Here is a 25,438-nt window from a genome sequence, read left to right on the forward strand (position 1 = left end):
TCCTCCGGGTGATCCAGTTTCCCCCACAGTCCAAAGACATGTGTGTTATAGGCTAAATTGTTCGTAGTGTATGAGTGTGTGTGTGTGGATGTTTCCCAGAGATGGGCATCCGCTGCGTAAAAACTTGCTGGATAAGTTGGGGGTTCATTCCACTGTGGCGACCCCAGATTAATAAAGGGACTAAGCCGACAAGGAAATGAATGAATGAATGAATGTATATTTATTACTAAAACATTTTAAGATTTTAGTAATACGTTTGAAACACACACACACACCACACACACACACACACACACGCACACACACACACACACACACGCATGACTACATTTCTGTTTTATGTTGTTATTAATGGAAGATGAAGGTCTTTTAATGACATTATCTGTGCCTCTAGCAGGCTGTGATCTGTAAATAGAAACAACTGACCCAGCACCAGGGACAACCATACACAGACACTGAGGCCTACATAAACACGATAAGATCCAGGATCAGGAGGGGCTGAAATCTGAGCGTATCACAATATTGATCACAGCACAAGCTGAGTCTTTTGCCATACACACACGCACACGCAAACACAGGGACAGGAAGCCCTGGCTGCCCTCGCTTCTGCTTCCTTATTTTGAGTTCAATTAACCGTCCTGAAGTCACGTTTGACTGTGTGTGTGTGTGTGTGGGAAATCAGCGGAGGGGAAAAGATCAAGAACAAAAAGTTCACATTGCACCATCTGGACTAAAGTGTGCTTGAGTTTTATGGAAGTCCAAGATGTGGCTTTCTTCTGTGACTCAAGAATAGAACTGTGTGAAAATCATCGCTCCACATAAAAAGCGATCTCTCATTATCACTAAACCAGAGGGAATGAAGTCATACCCACAGCAGGCATTCCCAGACACGTCCCGGAACCTGACGTCTTGACTTCCATGCATCCCTATGCGAGCCTGAATCATGAATCATTCCCTTTGATATGACAGGACTATAATCATGATTTAATGCTGAGGAAATCACACACGCGCCTCCAGTCATTGGCACTGGTCATGATGCTGTGTTTTGTATAAACATTTGCTTTTTGTTTGAGCTTGTCTGCTGAGATGTTCTGCTTTTTTTGTTTGAGTAAAATATGGCTCTTTGAATTTTATGATATTAATATTCATGGCATGAATATTGGAGTGCATGGAGGTTTTAAAGGGGACCTGTCATGCAAAAATCACTTTTAAAAGGGGATTAAAGAAAGTTTGGTAACACTTTACAATAATTACACACTATAAATCATTTATTATGCATTAGCAAATAGTGAACTCATTATCTGTTAAGCATTAACTCTACATTAATAAGCGTTAGTAAGCAGTTTACAATGGTGTACAAATGCTCCATTCTTGACTTATAAGCAGCTATATAATGTGTTTAATGATTGTATTTTCATACTTAGTTAATGATTTATTTTTCATTACTAAATTAAGTATCACAATATTTACAAACCAGTTGTATTTAAGAGTAGATGAGGGTGTTTAGGATCATTCAGAATGAGTTAGTAAATGATTAATAAACTATTGAAATCAAGGTTTATATGTCTTATTATTCAGGCATATATTAATGGTTACTATACATGTTAATAAATGCTTTATTAACTCAACTTCATGCAGTTTTGTGACCTAATCTAAAGTGAGGAGTATTCATGCTTTATAAATGCCTTATAAATGACAAATAAAGGCTCAGTTAAACTCTAAACAGGAAGAATGACATTATTCATTCCTATTCATTTAAAGATACACAAATGAAACTGTACTTCAAATGAAAATTAAATCTTTGCAAGCTTATCTAAAATAAAATCACTGTAGAGTTTAATTATTGCATCTTATTTTATTGTTTAATTATTATATTTTTGTTGTTTTATCCAGTTGGATGTCATATTTTGACACTCCTGTTATTTGGCAATGTTTAAACTTTACGGTAATTTTACTTTTTAGAAAGATTGCACAGATTATCGTTCATTTGATTCTGAGCCTTTATTTGTCATTTATAAGGGATTTATAATTCATAAATAGTCCTCACTTTAGATTAGGTCACAAAACTGCATGAAGTTGAGTTAATAAAGCATTTACTAACATATTAGTTAACTATTAGTATATGCCGGAATAATAAAATGTATAAATGTTGATTTCAATAGTTTATTAATCATTTACTAACTCATTCTGAATGATCCTAAAAACCCTCAACTACTTTTAAATACAAACGGTTTGTAAATAATTCAATACTTAATTTAGTAATGAAAAATAAATCATTAACTAAGTATGAAAATACAATCAATAAATACATTATATAGGTGATTATAAGTCAAGAATAGAGCATTTGTAGCTGCAGTTATAAACTGCTTACTAACGCTTATTAATGTAGAGTTAATGCTTAACAGATAATGAATTCACTATTTGCTAATGCTTAATAAATGATTTATAATGTGTAGTTATTGTAAAGTGTTACCGAAAGTTTTGTTGCAGAAGTGTGTAAATATAACCAGCTTCTAAATGTAAAAATGTATTAATTATATTTTTTATAATCACACTTGATTAAAACAGTCCGCAAAAGCACTTTGATTGACATTCTCCCTTATGTAAGTGTCATGAGAGGAGGAAAGCCCTGCTTATTAGTGACGATCTCTTCCTCATTAGCATAGGATGTTAGTCTTGTTTTGGAATCTGCCCCGATGCTGACGCATAGGCATTTTTAGCTCCGCCCTCTTTTGAAAAGACCACATCTCATTTGCATTTAAAGTGACAGTCACCAAAATGGCACAATTAGGATCAAAGCCTAAAAGGGGCCGTTTCAAGGAGTTATAAAACATTATTTGTGTTATATTTTGAGCTGAAACTTCACATACACCCTATAGGGACATCAAATACTTTTTCCATACATCAAAAAGCCAGAAAACCCTTTGTTCAAGTGAATCTTATCATTTGACTGTTCTCTGAGTTCGAACTGAAATTGGGAGGCAAGCCTTTAGTCATGCAGCCCCCTCGTCCTGAAATACTCAAAGTCGGGGAATATGCCGTTGGATATAGACAAGATTAATTAAATATCACGTTTAACAAATATTGTGAGATTAGATCCAGCGGTAGGTCCTTGATGAACTGTCCGACGTGCACAGCTCTCACCTGGGATTCTATGCTTAAAACACCTGCTGACTGCCTGGAGCTCAGACACGCTGCAGCGCATGTCAGAGTGTGTGTGTGTGTGTTTACGGGATGTGCGTTTTCAGAGGTTTAGTGTGGATAGAGAGCTGTTCAGAAACGCTAGGTGAAACGTGAATCATTTTTATTTCTAAAACACTGTTTTAAAACTAAAATGTATTAGTGTAAACGGGGCCTCAACCACTTTCCTGGAGTACCACCAAAACTGCATGTTTTGGATGTCTCCTTTGTCTGTCACACCCATTATATCTCTTTCAGTCTGAAAATCAATCAATCTGAATCAGGTGTGTTTGGTTAAGGAGACAATGGAAATTTGGTTCTCCAGGAACGTGGTTGAGAAACACTTCCATAGACGACCTTATTTGAGCCATGTTTTTTGACATTATCAGTTTTTCTACAGAGATAATATTAGTCCTGTTTGGAATCTGCCACTATGCTGACACATAGGAGTTTGTAGCTCCGCCTTCTTTTGAAAAGAAGGAGCACAATCTCATTTGAATTTAAAGCAACAGTCACAAAAACGGCACAATTTGAATCAAAGCCCAACTGGAGCCATTTCAAAGAGTTATAAAAAATAATTTGTGGGGTATTTTGAGCTGAAACTTCACATACACACTCAGGTGACATCAGAGACTTATTTTACATCTTGTATAAAGGGGCACAACAGGACCTCTTTAATTAATAAACCTGTAGTTCCTGTTTAATAGTTGTCCTGCTTCTGTGACTTTCAGTGCTTGATAATTGGAGGAGGCCCCTGCGGCTTGCGGACGGCCATCGAGTTAGCTTTCCTCGGAGCCAAAGTGGTGGTGATAGAGAAGAGAGACACGTTCTCCAGAAACAACGTCCTGCATCTCTGGCCCTACACCATTCATGACCTCAGGGCTTTGGGAGCCAAGAAGTTCTATGGAAAGTTCTGCGCTGGAGCGATTGACCATATCAGTGAGTTCTGAAGCAACTTCTCATTCCCTGTGTTAATTTTTATCATATTTTAAGCAAATGGTTATAACTTCCTTGTAGGGAAAGGAAGTAGAAGTCATTTTTCGTTCTCCCTTTTGTGTTTTGGAAGCTCTTTTGTATTTGCTGTACATGCGGATTATTTCTGAATTGTGGGTACATTTCAAGCATTGATCTTAAACTATAAATATATACAGGAAAAAATATTTTACAGTAAACTGAAGCCTGAATAAATAATGTGAAATGATGCTAAATTTTGAAAGAGCCATGCATTCCCCTTTCTCAGCGGGGTGTTTTCACACCTCTAGTTTGAAAAAAAGTCTGGAAAGTGGGTGAGTCCAGCTCTTTTTAGGTGGGAGTGTTGGGAGAGGGAAAGGGGGAAGGGTTTGCATTAAAATGGGAGTTTTCTGTTCGAGCACGTGCTGATTTTCACAGAGGCAAAACAATCACAGGCGCAGAGGAGAAAGACAGTGACTGTTTACATGGACATTAGTAATCAAATTACTTGCCTTATTGTTAATTTGTCGACTTTAACTGCAGTTTGGCTCTTTCACTTTCATTCAGGAATTTTTCATGCATGCTCCACGAGATATTGGATCTGAAGAACTGCTGGAAGAGTGTATTTTTAATGGAGTGTTTGAGACCGCTTGCTGTATGGCAGAAAGAATGATCAAAACCATGTCGGCCTAGAAAATAGCAACTTTTTATTTTAGTCTTAGCACCCAATGTAGCTACAGCAGAGCTTTAAATACGTAAGTGAGATGCTAATGGTCTAATCTGATTCAATATTCTATTCTAAGCTAAGCTAAAAGTGCTCCCACCAGACCAGAGATCGGCAGAATGGATTAAAAAATGGTAAAACTCAACTGTTTAACTCTAGGTGCATTGTAAAATTAGCCTAAACATGAAAAAAAAGTTAACGTATTATTGTTTTTCCATTGAATGTACTTAAATATTTTAAATACACATTTTAGATTTATAAATCAAGCAGATTCAGGTAAAATTTGTATAGTTTTTTCACTTACCTGTACAGAACTAGACATCCTTGATTCAACACTTTATTATGGTTATATCCTTTTAATTTTTTTGTTGCTAAACTTTAGTAAAATTTACTTAATTAAAGGCATTAAATATATTAAAGCATAAACAAATACACTATACTCCCTGTTACTCAAACACTTTTCTTTTTAATTTTTTTGACTAAAGGATCCTACACATCAGGACGCTTTTCGTTTGCGTTTATTGTCAGCGTTTTACGACACGTTTTACCGTATTCAAACCCAAGCGATTTTCACTGGCGTCAAGCAGAAGAGTATGCAAAATCACTCCTTGACGTTAGATGGCGCTACACAACTTTAAGCTTCTGACACCCGCTTATAACACAGAAAGAGGAGGAGAGGAAGTTCACACACTTGTTGTTAAAGTTACTGGCGACTCGAACAAGCATGGATGGTTCAAGCAGCAGCTCCAGCTCTAGCGATGAAGAAATGATTATTTTAAATGATTTTTCGACACATTTCTAATCATAATAGTTCTCAAACAATAACTCATTTCTAATAACTGATTTTTTACGCCCCTTTTCAAGATTTAAGATAAGTTTCTGTAAAGTTTCAGCCCAAAAAACCCATCAGATGATTTATTAAACCATGTTGGAATTTTCTGCTTTGAACTATATGTAGCTGTTTTTGTTGTCTGTGCCTTTAATGCTAGTTCTCCTCAAAAATACCACAGTAAGAACTTTCACAATGATTATTTTATGTATTTGTTTTGGAGTTAATTCAAGCCTATGTATCTGCTACGCAAAACATGAATAAGTTGGCAGAATAAGTTGGCAGTTCACTCTGCTGTGTCGACCTCAGATTAATAAAGGGACTAAGCCGAAAAGAAAATGAATGAATGAATGAATTTTTTTTATCAAATTTGATGATGAGTGATGATCACAGAGAGCTGAAGAGATTGTTTAATCCAGGTTGCGTTGCACACGTCCTGTTGTGGATATGTTTATACGTGTTACTATGGAGACATGTTAAGCGGCTGTCAATCAATTCGGTGGAAGGGGAAATCACACTCCTACGTTTGTGGTCGGGCTCACAATGAGAGGGATTTGGATCCTATTTTAACATCAGGTAATAAACAAAAGAGACTTATTGTCTTTATATTGTCTTTACCCCAATATGAATGTGGACACACCATACCTACACACAGTTCTGTCCGAACAGCTTACAAAAGATGATTTTCGTCATAGGTGCTCTTTAAAGGCTTAACTAGATTAATCAGGGTAGTTAGGGTAATTAGGCAAATTATTTAGGGGGGCTGATAATATTGACCTTAAAATGTTTTTTTTTTTTTTTTTTAATCAAATTGCTTTTAGTCTAGCCAAAATAAAACAAGTAAGACTTTTTCCAGAATAATAAAATATAGGAACTACTGTGAAAAAAATTGCTTGCGCTGTCAAACATTATTTGGGAAATATTTGAAAATTCACAGGAGGGCTAATAATTTTGACTTTAACTGTACATATATATGTTGGTTCCTCACGCAAAGCCATGCAATTAAATTTTGGGGTTTAGAATAAAGCACATGAATTATTTAAACCCTTATTTATCCTTATAAGGACTTGACAGTATCAGGCTACAATTACATTCATCTCAGGCTCCATTCATATTCAATAGCGATTGAATTTCCATTTTTGGGTGAACAATCCAAATGACAAAGAACTAAGTGTAAATGCAATCCATGCCACTCCAGTGATGATATTTCTGTTCTCACATGTGTTAGTTTTACTGGCTGGTGTTTTTCTAAGTGACGCAGTGCTAGCGTGACTGTGAGGCTAATGGTTCTCGCTCTGGTTTTGGCAGGCATTCGGCAGCTCCAGCTCATGCTCCTGAAAATCGCTCTGATTCTTGGTGTGGAGTTTCATGTTAATGTGGAGTTCGTCAAGCTGGCTGAGCCTCCAGAGGACCAGGAGAATGAAGGTGAGGCTGGCTGAAGGCCCCAGACCCACACCAAACATTCTCACGACATACAGAGGCTGTCGAAAATGTCAGCTCTTTAACCTTCTTATTGTTTGTTATTGCTGTTTTACACAATCTGTCATACAAATGTCACAAAAAAATCAAATAACACATATGAAAGTATGGGAATTATGCAGCCATCATGAAAGGTTGAATAAACAATGTTATATTTTATCTTCAATGTAGCTGGCCTGTCATGCCTGTCAGTTTAAAATGTAACAAAACACTTGAATATTAATTTTGTAACATTTTTGTTATATTAAATAGTAGTAGTTGTAATATTAATAATATTATTTTTATGTACTTACTTCAAGGGCCATTTATATTGAAGTTGACATTTATTGGTGTTTCGTGACATCTAGTTTTATGAGGAGAGTTGTGTTAGCCCAACGCTCAACCCCCAACCGGGAGGATCAGGGCATACACACATACACTATGGACAATTTAGCTTACCCAATTCACCTTTAGCACATGTCTTTGGACTGAGGGGGAAACCGAAACACTCAGAGGAAACTCTGGAAATAAGGTGAAGCACGATTGATATTTTGATTTAAATTAACTGATAATACAATTTATTTTATATTTTAGCTACTTTTTAATGTTGCTCTTTCACACATTCTGTCATACAAATGTCATACAAATTCTGTCAAATAAAAAAGTGTAGTAATAATAATATTAATATTCATGATTTCAATTTTTTTAAGTCACCAGCCATATTTCTCTGAATAAAGTGAAGTATGACTGATATTATAATTTGAATCAACTGATAAAAATTAAATTAAATTAAATTAAATTAAATTAAGTTAAGTTAAATTAAATTAAATTAAATTAAATTAAATTAAATTAAATTAAATTAAATTAAATTTATTTTATTTTATTTTATTTTATTTTATTTTTGGCTACTGTTTATCATTACTATTTCACACATTCTGTCACATAATATGATATAATATGAGAAATGACAAAAGATTGTTAAGATTTAATTCATGTCGATTTTAGGGTTATTGGCTTAATGCACTTACCTGACAAATTTCATTAATTCATTTTCCTTTGGCTTAGTCCCTGATTTATCACAGGTCGCCACAGTGGAATGAACCACCACTTACTTGACAGATTTATGTATTTTAATTTCAGGTGGTCTGTGTAATCTGTTTTATGTTTGGTAAAATAATTTGTAATTGTATATGTTTTCAACTAATTACACTGTCTTGTCCAATAGGTGGATTTAGAGGTTATTGCAAAAAAAAAAAAAGAAAAACTACCGTGTTAAAAACCAAAGAAATGTCTAAAGTGACATTTATGAAAAAAAGCTGTTTTATTTGCTAACTAATAACACTTTCATTATCTGTAAAATGAAACTCCTGAACCTAATCAGAGGAACCTGATAGAAAATGCTCATTTACAAGAAAAGAGGTTTGATGAATTTAGAAGGTTTTGCATCTGAACTCTTCATATATAGTTTATTATTTAATAAAAATGTAATTGTATTTTTCATCAACTGAATTCAAATGAATTGATTGTGGGCATTATCTCAACCACTGCCAGTTGCATAGCTTGACACAATTTTTCTCTCTGTAATATTCACATGCATGCTAGACTTGTTGGCTGCTAGTCCTTTATTATTCACTCCAACCGCCTATTAAATCTAAGAAACAACTCCAAACAGACAGATTTCAGACACTTAAGCATAAGGCATTTGATTTAAGACGTCCTTGCTGATTATAAGAAACATATAATGAGTCTTCACACTTTTAAATATAAACAAACACAGAGACAGCACGGTGGCTCAGTGGTTAACACTGTCACCTCACAGCAAGAAAGTCACTGGTTTGACTCCTGGCTGGGCTAGTTGACATTTCTGTGTGGAGTTTGCATGTTCTCCCCCTTGTTGGTGTGGGTTTCCTCTGGGTTCTCCAGTGTCCCCCACAGTCCAAAGACATGCGCTATAGGTGAATTGAATAAGCTAAATTACTGAATTTGAGAGTGTATGGGTGTTTCCCAGTACTGGGTTGCAGCTAGAAGGGCATCCGTTGCTTAAAACCTATTCAATTTTCCTTCAGCTTAGTCCCTTTTTTATTAGGGAATGCCACAGCGGAATGAACCGCCAACTATTTCAGCATATGTTTTACACACCAGATGTCCAGCCGCAACCCAGTACTGGGAAACATCCATACACACTCATTCACACACAAATAGTACGACCAATTTAGTTTATTCAATTCACCTATAGCGCATGTCTTTGGACTGTGGGGAAAACCGGAGCACCTGGAGAAAACCCACATCAGCACAAGGAGAACATGCAAACTCCACAAAGAAATGCCAACTGACCCAGCTGGGACATGCACCAGCGACTTTCTTGCTATGAGGCTACAGTGCTAACCACTGAGCCACTGTGTCACTCTTATAATGAAGCTTAGTATTGAAATGTTATTTTTACTCTTTTTGGCTAATCTGTTCGTCTGTCGTCCAGCATTTTCTTTGGCTCCCTCTCTCTCTAAGGTTTTCAGGGTCATTCTGTTATTTCAGAAAGACATGATGATGTATTCGCTATGATAGCCGTTTCCTTGACAACCAAACAACACCTGCAGAGCCGTTAATGCCTTTTTAATGCCTGCGGAAAAGTGTTCTGATCCACTTCTACTCTTCCCTCCTGTCATTTTATGACTACATAGCATGCATAGCGTCGGCTCGCTAGCACGCGGCTCCGCTATCTCATTTCACAAGCTTTCTAAAGATCAGAGAAACTGAGAAACAATTAGCTGATCGTGATAATTAGAAACAGATCTCATAGGTCCCAGCCGGCAGTGTGTTTCCATATGTGTCCGCTTTGGTCATCTACGAAAGAACAACATTGCGTAAGCTTCTCCAGACCATTAGCAATCTCTCGCTCTCTCTTCAACAGCAGTGACTGCAGGCTGATAAAAACACGAGAGCTTTCTAAATTCAGACTGTGTGATTGCAGCGACCTTGTAATGTGACCTTGAGGCGATACTTGTGGATCTGTGAAATCTTGGATTAATTTGTTTGAAGTCACGTAAACTTACATTAGAGGATTGGAGGTTAACTGACATTAGAGGTTGGTTTAATTATCGACTTGCTCTAACTATATGTTTTTATATTGCATAATGAGCTGGGCAAGATTGCATAATGCTTGAGTACCTCATGGTTCAAGCTAAATTCTCAAGTTTTAAGTTAATTTTTATTTTTTGGATAGCAAAATCCAGATGTTTGCAACTAAAATGTCGGATTTTGTTGATTTTTTTGCAGCATTTTTTTATTATTGTTTTTGCAGTGAAAATATGCACAAAACTTAATTTACAGTATGATTAATTTTTTTAACCTTGAGAATCATTGATCCCTGTAATATTCTTAAATTAAAAGAACAGAGTTTACCCCTAAAGCCTGCTATCTAATATTTGAAAATGAAAGCAATTTATTTGGCAATGAATGCTAAGTCGGCTGTGTTTTGATGGCTTCATGAACATGTTGATGGAAATGATGTGTGCGCACTATGAGTGGGAGAAAGAGAGAGTGAAGGCTACGCTTATGATGACAGACGCATAAACTATAAAGAATTTTAGCGTAAGAGAGAGGAAAGAGAAAGGAAACCAAAAACTTGAATGTTCATTTTGTAATATTTGTTTCAGATTAAATAGTAGAGGTAACAGCTGTTGTAGTAATAAAAATAATAATATTCATAATTTCTATTATATATAAAAAATAAAAAAATAAATAAACGTTACAAATCCTCAAGTCACCAGCCACATTTCTTTGCAAATACAGTGTTTAATTTAACTTTATTTTAGTTTAATGTAGTTTTGTTTTTGGTAGTGTTTTGTTTCATTTAATTTTGTTTTGTTTTAATTTAACTGTATTTTATTTTATTTTATTTATTATTCTATTCATTCATTTTTATTTAGTTTTAATTTATTTGACATATTTTTTTGTTTGTTTAATTTAATTTAATTTGAATTTAATTTTATTTTTGTTTTCTTTTGTATACATTTTCTTTGTTTTGTTTTTTTTTGTATAGTTTTGTTTTGGGGCTGAACGGTGGCGCAGGGGGTAGCACGTTCACCTCACAAGAAGGTCGCTGGTTCGAGCCCTGGCTGGGTTAGTTGGTATTTCTGTGTGGCATGTTCTCCCAGTGTTCGCGTGGGTTTCCTCCGGGTGCTCCGGTTTCTCCCACAAGTTCAAAAACATGTGGTACTGGTGAATTGAGTAAGCTAAATTGTCCGTGGTGTATGTGTGAGTATGGGTGTTTCCCAGTGATGGGTTGCAGCTGGGAGGGCATCCACTGTGTAAAACATTTGCTGGATAAGTTGGCTGTTCATTCCTGATTATTACAGGGACTTAGGCGAAAAGAAAATGAATGAATGAATGAATGAATGAATGAATGAATGAATGAATGAATGAATGAATGAATGAATGAATGAATATGCAATTATGCACATGGCACTATGTGGTAAAGGGTGACTTTGAACTGTCTCTTGATTGGCCGAAATATGCAGGAAATCTGCGGCAACTGAAAAAAATTTCTCTAAAAAACAAACTCTTGCTTGTATATGCGTTAAATTCAGCGATCACAAAAATGTTAAATCCTGGAGGGCCTGACTTGTATTTGTTAGACAGTCTTGGATTATTTAGCTTGAAGTCAAGCTGTACACTTTTGACATTGGTTGGCTCAACTGTTGAGTGACTTGCTGTGACTACATGTTTTTGGAATGTGTAGCGCGCCGGGCAAGATTGCATAACGCTTACATGAATAACAGTACCTGGTCTTGTCGAAATATGTGGCTGTTAGAAAAACGTTTCCATTTAGACGAATATTTTCATTTAAAACAACCCAAGGTTCCCTTACAGCAAGAACAGACCCTCAAAAGTGATTCTGGGTGACATATTTCAATATTAATTTGTATTTATTGTGCTATTGCTCCACCCTGCTACTGTCCGCCAAATAAAGGAAAATAAAATATTGCTCCAATATTTCTCTTTAATAGTTTGGGATGCTTGAAAGGATTGTTTACACAAAAATGAGAATTCTGTCATCATTTACTGTAATGTATGTTCAAGATCTGATGACTTTCATTCTTGTGTTGAACATACAAGCAGATGTTTTAAATAAGTCGGTGACCGAACAGATTCAGTGCATACTGACTTATTTGTATAAGATTTGTTTGGAGGAAAAACAATGGAAGTAAATGGGAACCAAAACTGCTTGATTTCAAGCATTCTCCAGAATATCCTAGTGTGTGAGAGTGTTCCACAGAAAAATATATAATTTGGGTACTTCTAACTGAATGTAACGTATATCCAGATACTTACAGTTACTGCATTTAATTTCAAATAAAATGAAGATGTATAATTGTTTAAACTTGTTAAATAGTTAGTTGAACTTTTCTGACCCACTTAAGTTGGACTGAAATATATTTAAATGGATTTATATGCATACTGAAAAACTGGTAAATCTGACTTCATTTAGTTTGCAACGCCTAACGTCCAATAATACAATTTATTCCTAAAGGACAAAAGTAAAAAAAAAAAAAACGGCCTACTTTTTGGTCTTATTTTCATTTTAAAAACCGTTTCACTCAGATGTACGTCATAATAAGAAAAAAAAAACAACGATATCAACTTCTGTTTCATTTAATGAAAAACAAAAAAGCAATTCATACAAAAAATGAAATTTACCTCATTATTTACTAGGGCTAAAATGAGAATCACCATTTTCTTGCTTAAAGGGCACCTAGGTTACCGCTTTTTTCAGATTTAATATAAGTCTTTTGTGTCTCCAGAATGTGTCTAAAGTTTCAGCTCAAAACACCCATCAGATTTTTTATTATACCTTTTACAAGTTTCTCTTTTATACCTTTTAGCATCAGGTAGCTGTTTTGCTGTACTGCGCCTTTAAGGCTAGTCCTCTTCGCTCACCGTTTCTACATGCCTTTCTGCGTGCCTTAATCTCCTCCCTCGGCTGATTCAGACAACAGACAGACATAAAGGAAGCAGATCTCACGTAGCGTTTGTGAGAAATACTACAGTAGGAACTTTACCAATGAGTATTTAATGCATTTGTTGTGGAGTTGCAACAATGAGTCACCCACAACGTCATTACAAAGTTCAAGCCCACACACAGATACACACACACACACATACACAGCGCAGCGCAAATGTGACAGGATACAGGTTAATCTCCACTGCTGTATGGATATCTGTTATGTTAATGGACAAAATAAACCTGATTTAACCTCCACAAACCGGGATGGAAGTGTCTAATTTTATAATTGTCCTGACACGCGGCTATGGTGATAAAGTAAAGCTGAAGTAAATCGCTGTACTTCATTTCACACATGCTCTGTTTTAAAACATTTTAAACATGTGAAACTTACTCTTGATCACATTTGATGATGATTAATGATCCTAGCAAACTGAACAGACCTTTCATTCCCGGTTGCTTTGCACACGTCCTGTCTTGTTGATATGATTATACAGGTGACTACCGGGACATGTTAATACGTAGCTGTCAATCAATTCTGTTGGCGGGGGGACCGCACTCCTACATCAAGTTGAAGTCAGTCTGAAAACCACTCCATTTGATCCACTGTTTTTATGTTGTTAAATTAAAAAAAAAAAGTACTGGGTGTGTTTATATCACCCCAATATGGCGGTCTATACGCTATACCTACACACATGTCTGTCCAAACTGCTTGAAAAGTAGATTTTTCACCATGGGTGCCCTTTAAAATCAACATCCCGATTTTCTCATGATTCTGTAGCTGTAAAATAAAGGTTAATATGATTAGCGTATTATTGTTGTTATTTCTCAAACATATGGTAAAACAGCACTAATAATATTCGCCCTATGTGTACAGTAGTTCTACTGCTGGTTATAATGCTACATTTTGAATAGACTTAACATGACTTTAAATGCGTCCTGGTTGCTAATGCAAAGTAAAGTGGTGACATTAGAATTCAACTATTCATAATCTCAACAAAAAGTACTCCAGGGTGTCTCGAACCTTTATCATCAAGGGCCCTATCATACACCCGACGCAGTGTGGCGCAAGGCGTGGCGCAATAGTCTTTTGGTAGTTCCAGCTTGGCGCAAGAGTCGTTTTGAGGCGTTGCGCTACGCTATTTAAATAGCAAATGCATTAGCGCTCATTTGTGCGCCCATAGGTGTTCTGGTCTAAAAAGGAAGGCGTTCTGAGGCAGACCGCTGGCGCGTTGCTATTTTGAGAATCTATAATAGATTTTTCATTAGACCAAAACTAACCCGGTCTAAACTCCGGCGCAGAGTTGCGCCACGCTTACGCACTGCTTAATACGCACAAGAGAGCAATAGGCAAATATCTTTACATATGAAAAAAAATTAAATATTAAGGATATATATAGGATATAATAAGAATAGATATAGGATATAAATATAAAGGATTAAAATATTACAAAACATATTATTTTCTAGCCTACATAAATATGAAAAATCACTGCTTTTATGTCTTCTTCATCTCGGGAGGCTTTTTCAGTTCATTCATAACAATTTGCTTTTGTATAATGTTATTATTATTAGCAGTATTATTTATTATATCCATATTTATATTTGTTTTATTAAAAACAAGCTTAGATTTGCCCACCTGTAAGGTTTTAGACCATATGGGGCACAGCATGTGTTTTAGGATATAACTCAGGTTTTTGAGCACATTTTGTTAATATTGTTAATAAATTCGTTTGCTGGAAATTAAAACTGAATTTAGAAATAGTTTTGAAACGAATATTTGCGCTTAACAAACAAAAGTATTTATTTATAGACTAATTGATGTCTGTGCGTAAAGGTTTCCCTATCCAAGAGCGAAAGTGAAAGTGATCCATTATCTCTCATTCTCACGCAGTAGATGCTCTGTTTAACAGTTTTCTATTAAAAAACTGTTAACTGTTTGCTTGTGAAATGCTCATTTTTTCCACTTAGATTTACTTTGCATCCTGTAAATGGCGAATGCGCTCTTGGCGTGACGCAGCTTAAAGGTAATGGGAGATAAGATTCTAATTGGTTTATTCTCAAAACACACCTATAACTCATTAAGAAAATAAACTCAACCCTTTTAGAACATGCGCCGCGGTGCAAGGCAGATTTCCCGTCGTTAAATTAGCAAAAACGCGTCCTGACACGCCCTGAAAGCGTTTGCGCCCTGCGTTTTGCACTCTGTGCATGGACCGTCAAAATAGAGCCCCAAGTGTGCAATCAGTTTTTAGAATGACAGAAGATTGACAATGTCTTTGTGCATTAATAAAGCTATAAAATGAATTTGGGTAGCAGATCAGATAATTAAGTCTTTGGAGAATGCGATGAGGTAGTTTTTAGATTTTATACGGTATCTACGATTTTTCCAGATGTTGACATCTTGCCAAGTCTGAGCACAGACATTATTGAGTCTTTTCTGAAATATAGATTATAGGTCATTTTGATTTTAGTAGAAACATCTGAAAAACACGACATGCTCTTCTCACTTCATTTCTAAGTTCTGTTGATCTATCTCTATCATTTGTGATTAGTCATATGGACTGAATGCATGTGTTTGTTTGTGCAGGGCCGGGCTGGAGGGCAGACATTCGGCCTGCCGATCACCCTGTGGCCGACTTTGACTTTGATGTGGTGGTGGGAGCCGATGGAAGAAGAAATTCTTTAGAAGGTATGAACTGAGGATGATGCAATTTCTGCTCAGTCGCCATTTAAAACAAATTCTCATGTGAATAAAATTGGGAATCTGTATGGCGTACTGAATTACATGTTTTATGCACACTAAAATAAACACACATCTGCTGTTTGCACAGTAACTAAGAGGCTATAATAATCTTTGCTCTATGATTACAAACTCTTCTAGCGGTAACTAAAATTGTACCTGTCTTAAATATGATAGCATGCATATGAAAATAGCATGACATATAGACTTTCAAATAAAATAATGGATTCTTTTATACACTGTAATGACAGGTTTTCACAGTGATGAACATCACACATTCAGGGAAATAGTTCATATTTTAGTTTTTTTTTAAATGTAACGTAAAATTAAAACACAATGCTGGATTGTTGTCGTTGTAATCCAATGTTGGGTTAAGGCCGTACTCACACTAGGTACAGTTGCTTCGAACCGGGCCAAAGCATGCTTGTCCCACTCCCGTCTCCCCCGACGGCCCGCACTCACACAACAAACGGGCTTCGGCACTCTTACGTCATCGCTGCTGCGCTGTTCAGTGAGAAGCGCTCTCTCACTCAGCAGCAAAGTGGAGATTTCTCTAGTTATATCGTTTCAGTCGCTTGATATGCCGTCAAATATTTCGCCAAACAGTCCTTAGAGATGCGGTGACACGCAGTCAGATATTTCGCCGAACAGATTCACCACTTTTGGCGCTCATAAACAATCATAAAGTCCTCGTGCTGCAGGAATGAGGAGGTCTGCTGAAGCCGCGCAGCTGTCGTGCAGTGAGGGGTTTAATAAACTACGGCAGTTTGCGTTCAATGAACAGTAAGAATTATTCATAAATCCATATGAAACAGTGCCTTAAAAGTCACGTCTCGCTTTCAGTTTCGGCCCAAGCCCAAGTGAACCGGGCTCAGGCACACCTCTTCCAACCGGGCCAGGGCCGGCCAAGTGAACCGCGCTTGAGCCTGATTCAGCATACTCACACTTCTCAAACGATCCGGGAAACGGGCCTGGGCACGGTACGGATGGCATAGTGTGAGTAGGCCCTAAATATGAAAACAAACAAACAATGGGATGAGAAGTGTAATTAAAATGTAACTGAAAAAATTAACCCAACGTTGATTTGTCTATATTTGACCCAATGTTGGTTTTGTGGGAAAATAAATTTAAATGATTTATATATAACTGAAAAGTTGTTTTCAGAGTGTGACAGACCTTAAAATGTCTTGGTTTCCTGAGTCCTGACAGTCTCCAAAGTAATACAAATTATCAGTTTTACAGCACAGCTGTATTTATTGTCTTCTCTGTCTCCAGAGCATCATTTGCACAGTGTTTTAATACTAAAATGTACGGTGAAGGGGTACTTATATGCTGATGAGATCAGGCCTGGAAAGGCATGTTACCCTGCCGACAACAACACTTCATTTGCTTGCTTTGTTTGACTGTCCCCACCATGATCGTCCCCACCTACATGTATCAAATGTATTTAAACTGAGTGTCTGTTGTACCAATTGAGAGTTTCTTTCGATGACGCCACAGCCACGCTGAGTTCTTCTTATTAAAAGGATTCTGCTTTTAAGATACCGAAAGTTCCCTCTGGTTTTTTGGGCTCGTCTTAGAATTTCACAACAGTTTGGTGCTGTGAGCCAGACTAGAGAAATTCACAACAGTCTCTAACAAGCCTTTTTTAAGTGCATGCTTGTCAGCAAAATTACAAAACAACTGACTGATTTATGGTTATTTTAGCTTTTAACGTTTGAAAATATTAACCTACTAATCAATCCAAATCATTAGTTAGGGATTTTTCCAATATTTCATTCATTCATTCATTTTTCTTCAGCTTAGTCCCTTATTTATCAAGGGCCGCCACAGCGGAATGAACGCCAACTATTCCAGCACATGTTTTACCTAGCTGATGCCCTTCAAGTCGCAACCCATTACAGCCATTTCCAAAGCCATTTGCTTATCTAAAGCTAAAATACTTGGTTCCACACAAATCCTACATGTTGTCTTGACACAAATCAATTAAGTTAACTTAAAATAAGTCTTAAAATAATCTGCCAATGGGGTAAGCAGAATAATCTTACGTCAAAAGAAAAAACAAGATTATTTTGCTTACCCCATTGGCAGATTATTTAGCTTGTTTCAAAGAAAAAACTCACTTAATATTTGGCATATTATTTCTCAAAACAAGACAATATGTTATGCTTGTCTAGAAAATTCTTGTTGATATAAGAAATTTTAGATATTTAGACTAAAAACAAGACAAAAAATCTAAGCAAGAAAAGCATTTTTTGCAGTTCAGCTAGCACAGTTCGTTTGGCATATGTGAAACCACCAATTGCGCTCGGACCTCCGCCAAAACAATCGCTTTGAGATCGCTTGAATGAGGTGGTCTCGGCTCGATTGAAACGATCTCTGGAGCGGATCGATTGTAGTGAGAAAGCGATATGATCCAAGCCCGGTTATATCACAGTGTTTTATGGATACGTAATAGGCATACAGCTATATGAAGAGAGAATTATGAGAAGGGCGGTCATTCCAGACATCCCTAGTCTCCCGGAAGTTTCGGGAGTCTCCCGCAAATGCACAGAGACTCGATAATCTCCCATAAATCGCGCGTCTCCCTCCCGGTCCTCAAATACGTCGCGCACCCTTCTCACCACCCCCCCCACCCCCCCCCCCCCCAAACGCATTCCTCCTCCTTCTTTAGACACGTCATGCGCACCTTATTAAACACCACCAAACCACCACCGCCTGACAGCTAAGCGGGACTCTGAAAAATAATTCAATTCAGCTTTTTCAATTCAGCTTTATTTGTATAGCGCTTTTACAATGTAGATTGTGTCAAAGCAGCTTCACATAAATGGTCATAGTAACTAGAACAGTGTGGTTCAGGTTTTAGTGTTTAAGTTCAGTTCAGTTCAGTTTAGCTCAGTTCAGTGTGATTTAATCATTACTGAGAGTTCAAACACTGAAGAGCCAATTCATCGATGCGTAGCTCTACCAATCCTGAACCATGCGAGCCATTGGCGACAGCGGAGAGGGAAAAAAAACTTCACCTGATGGGAGTGAAGAAAAAAAACCTTGAGGGAACCAGACTCAGTTGGGCACGACCATTTTAATTTCTCCGCTGGCCAAAAGTCTTGTGCAGAGCTTCATTCGCCGTGGTTAAGGCTGGAAGATGGCCTCAGCGAAGACTCGTCTGTCCCTGGGACGTCGCTGGAATCAGACTCATGTTCTCCACTCCCCACGACCATCAGCGCAGCAGCAGCTCAGGATATGGCCTGGTCCCGGATATGGAATCCTTGGGATCATCACGTTGCTGGTCTTCGATCCAATCAGTGACTCCGCATAATCTGAGGACCTCGGGCTGAGTATCCCCAGGTGAAAATAGAGAATAAAGAGAATAATTAGCGTAGCTGCTGTTCGTAGTGTATATAAGCAAGATGCAGAAGCCTGTGTGGAGCCGGCTAGGTGATGCATTGAGTGTATGCTTTACTAAACAGATAGGTCTTTAATCTAGTTTTGAACTGAATAAACCATGAAACTCTGACCAATGTGAGGGGAGTTTACTCACACGTGACTTGTTTTAGCTATTTTGGTCTGTTTAAAAACTGCGAACCGCACCAAGAGCAAAGAGCAACAATGTAACAATTTTAATCGTTGTTTCAGAACAACTGAATCGATTCACAGGTGTGAAAGCACCCTTAGTCATTTTTACAAATCTAAGTAGATTGAACAAAAAACAATTAAGTTGTCCAAAACAAAACTGAAGAATTGTGTTGTTTCAACTTATTTTAAATAAGTAGTTTGAACAAGCAGCAGTAGTAATTTTTTGAGTGTAGCTAAATCTGATGCCATCTTTTAACACCACTAACAAAACTTTTGCAGACATAACCAAAAATGTCTCTTTGTTATGGTCTTCATATCATTAAAACAACCCCAGCTATCCCGTATTAAATTTGGCCCGTGCTCTTGGCTGAAATCCCAGGAATGAATTGTTTCATCCAAGGAGGTTATTAAGCCATAAAATCAAGCTCTGCTGTGTAAAGTGATACTGTATGATGTCACCAGCCGCCCACCATTACATATGAGGTCAGCGCGTGCTCTTGAGGGGCTCTCAACACTTTTCAGCTGTGATGTGTGTTGTTGGACTCGGTTTTCTTAGGTTCGTCATCTTTGCATGTATCCCTAATCAGATGCTTTTTTCCCAAAAAAGGCCATTTGTGCAAACTATGGGATGTTAGCTCATCGCCCAATTATGAGTAACTTCAGGGAGAAAAAAAGAAAGAAACCAAGCTTGTTTTGGACATTAAGCGAGTTAGCTCAAGGACGTCTAGGGAAAGTTAAATTTATCCCAATCTGAGGCAGGGCAAGCAGAATTTGGAATGAGTACCGCAGATGACGAAGACTGAAGCTGATGTCTTAGTGAGTTAACAACACGGCGGTAATGGAGCAGTTCTGGATTCCAATCAAATGTGTGTGCATGTGTGTTTTTTGGAGGAGTTCTGTGGACTTTCATAAGTTATTTTGGAAAATGACAAAGTAGAGTCAATTCCCAATTCAGCGCACTCAACGCCCATGAAACTGAACAGAATGTGCTATTTTTCGTTGAAATTTGCCAGGAAAGGATGGTCTTATTTGCAATCACTTTAAGTGAATTTCACCACTATATGTTCCTTCTGTTTTCATAACTCAACCTCAAATTCAGTGCACCTATAATGAAAATCACCTTTTGGAAGCTGTTTGGACAGAACTGTGTGTAGGTATAGTGTGTCCACAGTCATATTGGTTTGATAGAAACACAATAAGTCTCTTTTAAAATTTCCTGATGTTAAAATAGGATCCAAATCCCTCCCATTTTGAGGCCTCCTGCAAGGTGACGTAGGAGTGCAGTTTTCCTGCTCACCCAATTGATTGACAGCAGAATTTTAACATGTCTCCGTAATGACGCATATAATCGTATCAACAAGACAGGACGTGCGCAAAGGACACAGGATTAAAAGATCTGTTCAGCTCTCTGTGATCATTTGCACCTCAAGAATGAGTCTTACAAGTTTAAAACATGTTTAAAACAGTATATGCACAGCAGTGAAAATTTACGTGTATCCTGTCACATTTGCCATGCAAAAACAGTGCATAGTGACATATAGTGCATATCTGATTTCTGGAATTGCTCTTGCCTGGACTCGAACCCGGTCTTCGTCGTGGTCAACTCCTCTTTGCGTTTTAAGTCCATCAACGAGCTTACTGGACAAACTGGTTGCAGCGGGAAAACCCTCCACACGGAGGTAAGCGGTCAGCCGGTAAGCGCAAAAGGAACAGTGTCGTACTCTCCCGTAGCGTTCGTTAAAAAAATTAAATGCAGCCATACGTACCTCCGGCTACTTAGTTTGCGGCCTCCAGAAACGTCCACTGGACTACGTTTTCAGAATGAACGTGGGTTGCTTTAAAGTGTTGGTTGTATGAGTTGCTTTTGAACACAAAAAAAGATATTTTAAAGAAAACCCATTGCTGGAACCCATCAACTTTTGTTTTTCAGAATATCGTCTTTTATGTTCAAAAGAAGAAGCTTAAACAGGTTTTGAACAAGTGAAGGGTTAGTAAATGATGACAGAATTTAAATTTTTGGTGAACTACTGCATCCTTTTAATCAAAGCTCTTCCAATTCAGTCAGTTCATTTCCAAAAAAAACAAAAACAAAACTAAAACCCGTTTTGTTGATTCATAACCAGTATACACAGCCCGTTCAAGAATGAAGTCATAAACGTTAATGTTTTGTTGGACCACATTTAGCTTTGACACAACATTACTCTCATCCAGGCTTGCAATAATTTTGGGAGGGTCCCACTTTATATTAAGTGGTCTTAACTAACATGTACTTACACAGGAATTAATAGTTTGTTACAATGTACTTTTTGTGTAAATACATGTAATTACTGTGTACTTATGCTTGATTAAATGCATGTATGTAATTAGATCTGTAATTAACTTTTGTTAATTCTGTAAGCTGCTACAGGCGTCATGGTGGCTCAGTAGTTAGCACTGTCGCCTGACAGCAAGAAAGTCACTGGTTTGAGTCCCGACCGGGCCAGTTATGATTTCTCTGTGGAGTTTGCATGTTCTCGCCATGTTAGCGTGAGTTTCCTCCGGGTGCTCCGATTTCCCCCACAGTCCAAAGACATGCAGTATAGGTGAATTGAATGGACTAAATTGGTCGTAGTGTATGTGTGGGAATGTGGAAGGGTATGGGTGTTTCCCAGTAATGGGTTGCAGCTGAAAGGGCATTCACTGCTTGAAACATGCTGTAATATTTGGTGGTTTGTTTCACTGTGCGGACCCCTGATGAATAATGGAGTAAGCTGAAGGAAATTGAATAAATGAATGAACCATGTGCTACAAAGTCTTCTCCAGCACATCCTCTAGATTCTCAATAAGGTTAAGGTCTGGATTCTGTGGTAGCCAATTCATGATTAAAAATTATGTCTCAGTCTCCCTGGATTCTTTCACAATTTGAGTCCGATAAATCACTGGCATTATCATGTTGGATTATGCCCAAGTCATCAAGGAAGACTAACCTGATGGAATTAATGCAATAACCAGGTCATTCAGTATGTTGATCATTCAAGTTTTATCTAACCACATTTCATCCTCATCCTTTCCTACTATCTTTCCATTTTTATTGTGTTTTACACAATTTTAATTGCTAATTTCCAGTGCATTTGTAAAGTTTACAGTATTACTGGCAACTAAAATGACCAGTAATACTGTCAGTTTTACAGCAATTCTTTACATCACAGACATCAGTAGATCATACAGACTCGAGTGACCTACTTTAAGTCTTTTTTTTCTTCTTGTCCTTGCCCTTACTCTCTTTCTCAGGGTTTAGGAGGAAGGAGTTTCGTGGGAAACTGGCTATCGCCATTACGGCAAACTTTACCAACAGAAACACCACAGCTGAGGCAAAGGTGGAGGAGATAAGCGGAGTCGCGTTCATCTTTAACCAAAAATTCTTTCAGGATCTTAGACAGGAAACCGGTGAGCAAAGTACACCACATTGGCCAACATTGGCCACCAAAAAGTTAATTAGTCTGAACTAACCATGGTAAAGGAATATCCCCTAACCATCTGAGCGATGTACTTTCACCTCTTTCTGTGTCAGTGTTATCTGCTTTTATGATTTCAGTTATCATCCTCTTGCTCTGATTTGTCATGTAAATGTTTATCCTCCAGGCGATTACGGGCTTCCTCCCTTCTAACACATACATATGCTTTTGTATACCTGTTGTAACTCGTAGCCCTTTGAAATGGAATTCCTTTAAAATCCTGTCTTAAACTCACACTGACCTCAAGAGACTTATTTTGTCTTATTAAAGGTATTAAGATTTTATAGATGAGAATCTCTGTTGCGGATTCATGTAGGATATGAGTGCTTATATTAAAAATAAAATGAAAATTGTGAAATTAATATGATTTTCAAATTGCACAGATTGAGATTTAATTAGGGATTGTTAGTGGTAACGATTCCAGAGTTGAACATCATTTACACATTTGGTTCATGAGGCATAGTTGATGTTATCGTGAAGTCAAAATAAAAGATTGATGGTTTCCCATTTAAAAATTCATTAAACAAAATGTAAATATTACTGTTTTCATTTTAAAATAAAATATTTTATCTTATTTTGAAGAACAGTACTATTATTATTATTACAATCTGATAATTTACACTTTTTAAAATTATATATTCAATTAAATTAAATAAACTGCTTTATTATATCTCAATAAAGTTATTGTTTTGTACATGATAAAACATTGTGTTACAGAATAATACTGCTTAAAAAATTATAATAATAATATTATTATTATTAAGAATAATCAGTATAGAATATTTTCAACATCATTGAATACTCAATATTTAATAATAATAACAATAATAATAATAATAATAATAATAATAATAATAGTATAATAATAATAATAATAATAATAGTAATAATAATTATAATTATAATTATAATTATAATAATAACAGTAAAAGTAATAACAACAGTAACAACAATGATAACAACAATAATAATATTAATAATAATAATAATAATAATAATAATAATAATAATAATAATATTGATGATAACAATAATAATGATATTAAAAATAATAATAAAACTTAAATGTGTTTAAAATTATATATTTAATTAAATTAAATTAATTTATTATACCACAATAAATTGTATAATATTGTATTATACCACAAAAATAAAGCTATTATTTTCTTATTATTTTGCTTGTGTATAAAATAGATAAAACGATACAATAGAATACTACTACCACTATTTATAAAAAATAATAGTAACAATAATAATATTAATAACAACAGTAAAAACTAATAACAATAATAATAAAAGTGGTGCAGTGGGTAGTGATGTCGCCTCACAGCAAGAAGGTCACTGGTTCGAGCCTCAGCTAGGTCATTTAGCATTTCCGTGTGGAGTTTGCATGTTCTCCCAGTGTTCGTGTGGGTTTCCTCTGGGTGCTCCGGTTTCCCCCACAAGTCAAAAGACATGCGCTATTGGTGAATTGGCTAAATGTTCGGTAGTGTATGAGTGTGAATGAGTGTGTATGGATGTTTCCCATTGATGGGTTGTAGCTGGAAGGGCATCCGCTGCATGAAACATGTGCTGAATAAGTTGGCGGTTCATTCCACTGTGGCGACCCCAGATAAATAAAGGGACTAAGCCTAAAAGAAATGGAAAGAATAATAATAATAATAATAACGATAACAATAACAATAATAACAATAATAATAATAATGATAATAATAATAATAATAGCAGTAATAATAATAATAATAGTAATAAAATTAAAAATAAAAATATTAATAAAACACTTCACTTTACAGCTTGATTAAATGTATTTAAAATTATATAAATAATTAAATTTAATTTATTTATTATACCACAATAAAATAAAAAGCTATTATTTTGTTATTATTTTACTTGTATATGAAATGAATAAAACAATGTACAATAGAATACTACCACTACTATTAATAAAAAATAAGAGTAATAATAATAATAATAATAATAATAATTAAGATGAAGATGAAAAAACTCTCTTTACAGTTTGATTTGGTTTTTGTAAAAAAAAATATATAATAAAAAAACAAGAATAATTCAATGTAATGAACACCCAGATTATTCACGTTTTTTACCAAATCAGTTAGCTCTAATAGGTTTTACATTTAATGTCTACAAAAGAAAGATTTTCTCCAGCTTTTTTTACATTCATACAGATAAAAATCTAGAATCATTTATTTTTTCATAAAAAATAAGGCTCTTCTGCAAAAACAAATTTGGTGAAAGTCACATTGCAATATGTAGTATCACAACATCTTTTTTCGTTTTTAGTTTTCTACATCCCTAATATAAGAGCATGATTTTGTCTCTTTTGCAGGGATTGATCTAGAGAACATTGTTTACTACAAAGACAACACACATTACTTTGTCATGACTGCTAAGAAGCAAAGTCTGCTGGACAAGGGTGTCATCATTCATGTGAGTTTTTTCCTTTTTCTTAGATTTCTGCACG

At 36.2% G+C, this 25,438-nt stretch overlaps 1 protein-coding gene and 1 long non-coding RNA gene across 51 annotated transcripts in view; one reads left to right on the plus strand and one right to left on the minus strand.

Moving 5' to 3' along the window:
- mical2a (microtubule associated monooxygenase, calponin and LIM domain containing 2a) overlaps positions 1–25,438 on the plus strand; it is a 144,067-nt gene that overhangs the window by 54,741 nt on the left and 63,888 nt on the right. For all 50 annotated transcript variants that reach the window (XR_015496461.1, XR_015496460.1, XR_015496462.1 and 47 more), the window contains 5 exons: positions 3,912–4,119; positions 6,993–7,109; positions 15,734–15,835; positions 22,733–22,888; positions 25,304–25,404. Coding sequence is in view for 42 of the 50 variants with exons in the window: in XM_087262162.1 (XP_087118288.1) it covers positions 3,912–4,119; positions 6,993–7,109; positions 15,734–15,835; positions 22,733–22,888; positions 25,304–25,404 (684 nt within the window). In the remaining 8 variants the exon portion in view is untranslated. The remainder of the gene's footprint in view (positions 1–3,911; positions 4,120–6,992; positions 7,110–15,733; positions 15,836–22,732; positions 22,889–25,303; positions 25,405–25,438) is intronic.
- Positions 11,191–15,602, minus strand: LOC147836207 (uncharacterized). Its single transcript, XR_015496491.1, has 3 exons — positions 15,386–15,602; positions 13,613–14,184; positions 11,191–12,894 (listed from the first exon to the last, which is right to left on the minus strand). It is a non-coding gene; the product is annotated as an uncharacterized LOC147836207 (long non-coding RNA).

This window comes from Danio rerio, chromosome 7 (genome assembly GCF_052040795.2).
Source record: "Danio rerio strain M-AB ecotype USA chromosome 7, GRCz13ab, whole genome shotgun sequence".
In the NCBI taxonomy this organism is placed as follows: Eukaryota; Metazoa; Chordata; class Actinopteri; order Cypriniformes; family Danionidae; genus Danio; species Danio rerio.